The 7,871-nt window shown below is 53.4% G+C and overlaps 1 protein-coding gene across 1 annotated transcript; it reads left to right on the plus strand.

The window, feature by feature from the left end:
- The first annotated feature begins 1,139 nt into the window (after nucleotides 1-1,139).
- LOC133892660 (probable LRR receptor-like serine/threonine-protein kinase At1g74360) lies at nucleotides 1,140-5,219 on the plus strand. Its single transcript, XM_062333556.1, has 2 exons — nucleotides 1,140-1,633; nucleotides 1,764-5,219. Exons 1-2 carry the CDS (start codon nucleotides 1,588-1,590, stop codon nucleotides 5,045-5,047), a joined length of 3,330 nt encoding a protein of 1,109 aa, XP_062189540.1. The 5' UTR covers nucleotides 1,140-1,587; the 3' UTR covers nucleotides 5,048-5,219.
- Nucleotides 5,220-7,871: the final 2,652 nt, after the last annotated feature.

Below are 7,871 nucleotides of genomic sequence, written 5' to 3' on the forward strand. Positions count from 1 at the left end.
AAAAGTAAGATTGGAAAAAAGAACCATAATAAATTTGTAAATTATATGTTTAATTAGGGAAAGTCAAAATGTTAGTTTATTCTTTGGATAAACTTTCACTTGTTCTATTCATTTCATTTATTAGGGTTTCCACCCTCCGTCAGCAGGTCGATGATAGGTGGCGAAGGTCCGAAGTATAGTCAGTCAATGACGTAATTACCCCTAAGGGTACCAAAATAATTACAATAATACCTACTAAAATGAACGGTTGGATCACAACAATGATACTCTCCACTGTCTAGTATCATGGTGTACTGTAAAGGTTCTCCATAACAAAAGCAAATAAACATATGCGTATGTTTCGTCGAAATCTCACCCAACACGGGTTGGATCGAGTACCCATTTGGAACGCAAGGATTTCACAAAGGCAGGGATGCAAGTAGGGAGTCTGCTCTTCTCCTCCTTCTTTTCCTTCACCTTATTTCCTTTTTCTTCTCTTTTTTCTTTTGCAAAAAAATGAATGGGAGTTTGGGGGCTTCAAAGTGTGTCGTGCCTCATATAGATCCACCTCTGTGTACTTGATACAACATGTTGATATACAAGTATGTAGCACACTAAAAGTTCTCTTGTTTTAGCTGATATCAATATCGAGATATTTGATGACCACAGTAGTAACCTGTTTTTTTTACAAGGATGCAAGTAGGACGAACTGTGTCGCTAACTCACTGGATCAGCCTACACCGCAAACCCACAAAACACCGCCACTAACCCGCGACGCTCATGCAGATCTTTGCAGCCAGCACACATGACCTAACAACGCCGTAACACCCGTGGCATGCAAGCTTACAGCTAGGTAAGAATCTCTAATACTAGTAGGCATTTAAACTTATAGCCAGCAAACTCTAGTAATAATAGGCATGTAACTTCTTGCAGTGGCATGGGGGTTGCCATTGAGCCCGCAAAGGCCTCACGACGGTGGTGTGTGGGTTGCCATTGTGCCCGCTGATGCGTTTGCTGTAGTTTCAGACGTGGGGGCGGGCAGCCGCAACCACCTGCATCTGCATCCTAGTTTTTTGCAGTTAAAATACGCCCAACATGGGAATTAACAAAGTGTTTATACTCTGCAGCATGGTGACAAGTCCGGGCCTAATTTGGAAAACGAGGAGAATTCAAAGACCACAACCCGAGCAAGTTTCTCCGCTCCTCCTCTGCCCCCCTCCCACCCCCATGCAGTCAGCAGTAGCGATTAACAAAGTTGAAACCCTGGCCTAATCCAGGGCACAGTCGCAGTGTGGTTTTAGTAAACGCAGGGATTCAAAGGATAGGACCGGAGACAACAGCGACAGCCGACCCATCAGTTGGCGTGCTCGTCGTCCACATGCGGCCGGGCTCCAGCCATTAGATAACTTGTGAGTAGCAGCGAAGATTTTGTCTCTCTCGGCTTGCTCCATCTGTCTGTGGAAGAAGAGAACGGGAGAGAGAAGCAGACGCAGCAGAGACGCCACACGCGCATGCGGGTTGAGGATAGCAAGGCCGCTCGATCCGTCGTCCCCGTCGCCGTAGCCTCCGCTTCGCGTCGGGTTCTTCCATGATTCGGGAGGCAAGGCCATGTCTCCTTTCCTCCTCGGATTCCTCGGCCTACTCCTCGTCGCAGGTAGGATTCGGCGGCCCATCCCTCCCCTGTTCTTGTTTTGTTCGTTTCTTGACTTGCTCTGTTCATGGCGCCATGGCGTGTGAGTTGAATTGCGCGTGTAATTAACTGTGGCGATCGTGTCGCCTTGAAGGTGAGGTGACGGTGGTGATCGGCGCGCAGGGCGGCAACGGCAGCGCCAGCGGCGACAAGGAGGTGCTCGTCGAGCTCAAGCGGTTCCTGCAGGAGAACAACAAGGTGAACCGCGGCGAATATGACGCGTGGCAGGAGTCCGACCCGTCGCCGTGCGGGTGGTTCGGCGTGGGGTGTGACGCGGACCGCCGCGTCACGTCGCTGGACCTGTCCGGTTCGAGTATCTCCGGCCCGGCGTTCGGCAACTTCTCGCGGCTCTCGGCGCTCACTTCGCTCGACCTCTCCGTCAACACCATCAGCGGCGCCGGCGACATAAGCCAATGCCGCGGCCTCGTGCACCTCAACCTGTCTCATAACCTCATCAGCGGGCCGCTGGAACTGCCCGGCCTGACCAGACTGCGGACGCTCGACGTGTCCTGGAACCGGCTCGAGGGCGGCATCGCGGCCAACTTCCCGGCGATATGCACCGACCTCGTCATGCTCAACGTGTCCACCAACAAGCTCACCGGTAACATCACCGGGCTGTTCGATGGCTGCGCCAGGCTCGAGTACGCCGACCTCAGCTCGAACAACTTCACCGGCGAGCTATGGCCGGGCGTCGCGAGGTTCAGGCAGTTCAACGCCGCCGAGAACAACCTCACCGGGAGCGTCCCTCCGGACACGTTCCCGGACGGCTGCAAGCTCGAGTCTTTAGACCTCTCCGCGAACCAGCTGACCGGAAGCTTCCCGGATTCCGTCGCGAAGTGCTCCAACCTGACATATTTGTCGCTTTGGGGGAATGGCTTCGCCGGAGTGATATCGGCCGGGATCGGAGAGCTCGCCGGGCTCGAGACGCTGATTCTTGGGAAGAATCAGTTTGACCGGAGGATACCGCTGGCGCTGACTAACTGCACGAGCCTTCAGTTCTTGGACATCAGCAGCAACATGTTTGGAGGGAACGTGCAGGAAATCTTTGGCAGGTTTGCGAGCTTAAGATACCTTGTGTTGCACCACAACAACTACACCGGTGGCATCGTCACCTCCGGCGTACTCCGGCTACCGCTACTGGCCAGGCTCGACCTCAGCTTCAACGAGTTCTCGGGCGAGCTCCCACCGGAGGTGGCCGACATGAAGAGCCTCAAGTACCTGATGCTCGCCTGGAACAACTTCTCCGGCAAGATACCGCCGGCTTACGGACGGATCACGGAGCTCCAGGCAATGGACTTGTCGTATAACAAGCTCACCGGGGGGATACCGGCAAGCCTAGGGAACCTCACGTCGCTTTTGTGGCTGATGCTCGCCGGGAATCAGCTCTCAGGCGAGATACCGCCGGAAATCGGAAACTGCACCAGCTTGCTCTGGCTGAACCTGGCCGACAACCAGTTGACCGGGAAGATCCCGTCGGAGATGGCAGCGATAGGGAGAGACCCCGGACCTACGTTTACCAAGAATCGGAACGATCCCAACGTGCTCGCCGGCTCCGGCGACTGCCAGGCCATGACAAGGTGGATCCCGGCTAGCTATCCCCCGTTCAGCTTCGTGTACTCGGTCATGACACGGGAGAATTGCCGCAGCATATGGGACCGACTTCTAAAAGGCTACGGCATCGTCCCGATCTGCACCAACTCGTCGTCGCCGGTGAGGTCCAGCACGATCTCCGGGTACGTGCAGCTGTCCAGGAACTTTCTGTCCGGAGAGATACCGCCGGAGATCGGCGCAATGCGGAACCTCAGCCTGCTCCACCTCGACGACAACCGGCTCACGGGGCAGCTTCCGCCGGAGATCGGCCAGCTCCCTCTCGTCGTGCTGAATGTCTCAAGAAACAACATCTCAGGCGCGATCCCACCGGAGATCGGCAGCATTCTGTGCCTCGAGATGATGGACCTGTCCTACAATAACTTCTCCGGAGAGCTGCCGGCGAGCCTAAGCAAGCTCACGGAGCTGAACAGGTTCAACGTGTCCTACAACCCGCTTCTCTCCGGCAGCGTCCCCACCGCCGGCCAATTCGGGACCTTCGACGAGCAGTCCTTTCTCGGCGACCCACTCATTTCATTGCAGCGAGGCACCGACAACCAACCGCCACCGGAAGCTGCAGAGGTTCCCGCGGTTGTAAGGCGCGGTATGTCTCCAAGAACCATCGCGGTGTGGTTCCTGTTCTCCCTCTTGGTCGCCTTCATCGCCGGCGCCTTCGTGTTCTTCATGGTCAATCTGCGTGCGCGGTTCCCCGTGGACCAGGACCCGGACCACGAGTCGTTCTCGTATGAGGACCCCAAGTGCTGCTCCGGCAAGTGCGCTTTGCAGATGTCGACGTCTTCCCTGACGTCGGGGTCATCGTCATCGGCGACCGGGTGCTCCTCCTCGACGGAGGGGGTGAAAGTGTTCCGGCTCGGCAAGACGGCGTTCACCTACGGCGACATCGTGGCGGCAACGGGCAACTTCTCGGACGACCTGGTGATCGGTCGCGGCGGCTCCGGCGTGGTGTACCGCGGCGTGCTCCCCGACGGCCGCGCCGTGGCGGTCAAGAAGCTCGCGAGGCTGCGCGACGGCGACGGCGAGCGCGAGTTCCGCGCCGAGATGGAGGTGCTCGCCGACCGGATGGGGTCCACGTGGACACACCCGAACCTCGTCACGCTCTACGGGTGGTGCCTGTCCGGTTCGGCCAAGATCCTGGTGTACGAGTACCTTGACGGCGGCAACCTGGAGTCGCTGATCGGCGACACGGCCGAGTTCGGTTGGGCGCGGCGGTTGGACACGGCCATCGGCGTGGCGCTGGCGCTCGTGTTCCTGCACCACGAGTGCCGCCCCGCCGTGGTGCACCGCGATGTGAAGGCTAGCAACGTGCTCCTCGACCGCGACGGGCGCGCCAAGGTGACGGACTTCGGGCTGGCTCGGGTGGTCCGGCCCGGCGACACGCACGTGAGCACGGTGGTGGCCGGGACCGTGGGGTATGTGGCGCCGGAGTACGGGCAGACGTGGCGCGCCACGACGAAGGGCGACGTGTACAGCTACGGCGTGCTCCTGATGGAGCTCGCCACGGGCCGGCGTGCCGTGGACGGTGGCGAGGAGGAGTGCCTGGTGGAGTGGGGCCGGAGGATGGCCAAGGAAGGGTGGATATCCAAGGAGGAGACGGCCGCGGCGAGGAGCCCGGTGTCCTGGGAGCTGCTGATGCTCGGCATGCGGTGCACGGCCGACGCTCCGCAGGAGCGGCCAGACATGCCGGACGTGCTCGCCGCGCTGCTCGGCGTAGCCGAGAACGGCGGCGCGAGCTGTAGATACCGTGATGGCGGGCAACTCCAGTTCACGTAGCAAGTTCGATTTTTGTTGTTGTTTGGATTACGCACCTGTTTCTTCACAGAATTTTAGTTGTTTTAGTTAGTTTAGCATTGATTCTTGATGTGAATAACAGGAGTAGGAGACGAGAAGCAATTTTGGTTGTAGACAGTCACACAGTTGTTTCTACTCTGATTTTTTGCTCACACGAAGGCACGATCGCTGCACTTTCCTTCCCCATGCAAACAAGAACCGCGCACTTTGGTTCCTCAAGAAACTCTTGTGCTTTCTTATGCAAGGACGAGAGTTCATAAATCTCTCTTTTCAAAAAAAAAAAATGCCTTGCAAACCAAAGCACGCTCTTCTGAAGCCAGTCCCGATCTGTACTCCCTCGCGACTCAGTATCCTATGCGCGTACGGATGGCAATGCTATTTCTTCGTCTTGCGTTTGCAATCGCTTTCTCGGACAAGGACGCTCCTAGAATGCTCCTGTTCCGTTCAAGGCTCGCTCATCACGGCGGCTGTATCCCATGCCGTGCCGTGCTCTCGCATTCGAAGGGATACGGTCGAAGACCAGACATCATCGATCGGTCAAACGATTTAATATCTATGCACGTGATGTCTTGGAAAAACAATGACGCTAGTACATGCTGGCGTCGAAGTCTTTAGACTTGATAAAGCAGCACACGCCGTTGGTAAAGCAATACCGTCTTTAGAAGCGCACATACACACTCCATGGGCGTGGGAGACCAGGTGAACAAAAGCTCTCGAATCATGATCACTGCGCTGGCAACAACATCAAGTAGTTTTAGAAATCTTCACAACAATCCATGGGTGGAACCAAGCCCATGGTAAGGTGGGCCTCAGCTCGAGTCATTAGAATTTTGCTAAGTTATAACCTAGGTAGTAAAAACTCAATCCGGAATAATATTTTGATATTAGTTTTAGGCTGTTAAAGTCCTGTTGCACCTGACAACAATCCGTTGGAAAAGCACTGCTCTGTCAGCACTCCTTCATCGCCACGGGGTCCACCTGCTGATAGCGCCGAGGGTCCACCTGTTGATGGCACCGAGAAGGGCGGGAGAAGGAAGCCAGGAGTGTGCGTGCGCCGTGCGAATGCACGCGTCATTGGGCTGGAATGGGTGAGCGGGTGAGTCACGTCTGGTCTCGACCCACTATAGTAGGATAGCTGGCTATAAGAGGCGAAGTGGCAATGGGGCGAAGGGCGGCGAAGATGAGAAACTCTGTATTTCCTAGACCTCTAAATCTATAAACCTCTGTTCTTCTTGCTATCCAATCCAATCCACCCTTCTGCCCGATCTCTCTTCTGATTCTCTCTGATATCGTCTCTGATTCCCTCTGGAACTACAAGTGTGCTAACATTTGGTATCAGATTCATCGACATTGGAGCAGCACGACCAAACAGGTTCGGTAGCTGAATATGTGGACAAATTCTCTAAACTCGTTGATCAATTAACATCATATGATTCCAATTCGAACTAGTTATATTATACTATGCATTTCATGGTCTAAGTGTTGACATTAAATCCATTGTCATGATTCAACACCCGTCGGACTTGGATACTGCTTGTGTGTTGGCTTTGTTGAAGGAGGAGGCCGCACAACCAGCATGACACCGTGAATTCGGACAATCTCCCCACCCGGGTTTGAATCGCACCGCGCCGCTTGATCCCCTTCAATTACCGGCTCCACCAAGGCGGGATACATCACCAAGTGCGCTGTGGACTGAACACCACCATGGCTGGGACGCTACTCGCGGCCACGCCACCGATAACAAATTGGCTGCATTGCGAGCTTATCGAAAAGCTCGTGGTCTCTATCATCATTGTGCTGAAAAGTGGAGTCGCAATCACAAATGTGCACTTCAAGTCCAATTACATGTGGTTCAAGAACTTTGGGATCTCTATCAGTATGATGTGGTGGATTCAGTCGATGACTCCTCTCACTGAAGAAACTGAACAGATTTTCTTTGCTATCTCTAATGAAGCAATTACTGGTGCTGAAACTCCAAAGACATTACAATTTCAAGGAATTATGCAACAGAAGGACATTTCTATTCTACTTGATTCTGGTAGCTCCCACACTTTTATCAGTGAACATTTATCAAACCAATTGGCTGGTGTTACACCTCTTCCAGTCCCTGTCAGAGTTCAAGTAGACAATGGGTGTATCATCAAATGCACTTCTGAATTAAAACAAGCTGTCTGAAGTGTCAATGGCTACCAATTCCATTCTGATCTCAAAGTCCTTCCTTTCAAATGTTATGACATGATTATTGGCATGGATTGGCTTGAACATTTCAGCCCTACGAAGATTGACTGGACAAACAAGTGGGTGGCTATTCCTTATTATGATAGTACCGCTTTACTCCAAGGTACCTTCCCACCCTTTCTGAATGCACATTCATCTAAGTTTTTGCACCGACTACTACTGAGGAAGTTACCTCACCTCCTCTTTCTGACTATATCCAAGATATCTTAGCAGAGTTTGCTCCAATTTTTGCTGAACCAGCAGAATTACCTCCTAGTAGGCAATGTGATCATGCTATTCCCTCCCTTGATACCAGGGGCCAGACCTGTTAATGTTCGGTCTTATAGATATCCTCTAGCCCTAAAAGATGAAATTGAAAAGCAAGTAGCAGCTATGCAGATATGGGTGTCATCCAACATAGTAGCAGCCCTTTTTGCTCTCCAATCTTGCTAGTTAAAAATAAGGACCAATCATGGAGATTTTGTGTTGATTATAGATACCTTAATGCCCTTACTGTCAAGTGTAAATACCCATTGCATGTCTTTGATGAGTTAATGGATAAATTGGCCAATGCAAAGTGGTTTAGCAA

Source organism: Phragmites australis, chromosome 15 (assembly GCF_958298935.1).
Source record: "Phragmites australis chromosome 15, lpPhrAust1.1, whole genome shotgun sequence".
NCBI lineage: Eukaryota > Viridiplantae > Streptophyta > Magnoliopsida > Poales > Poaceae > Phragmites > Phragmites australis.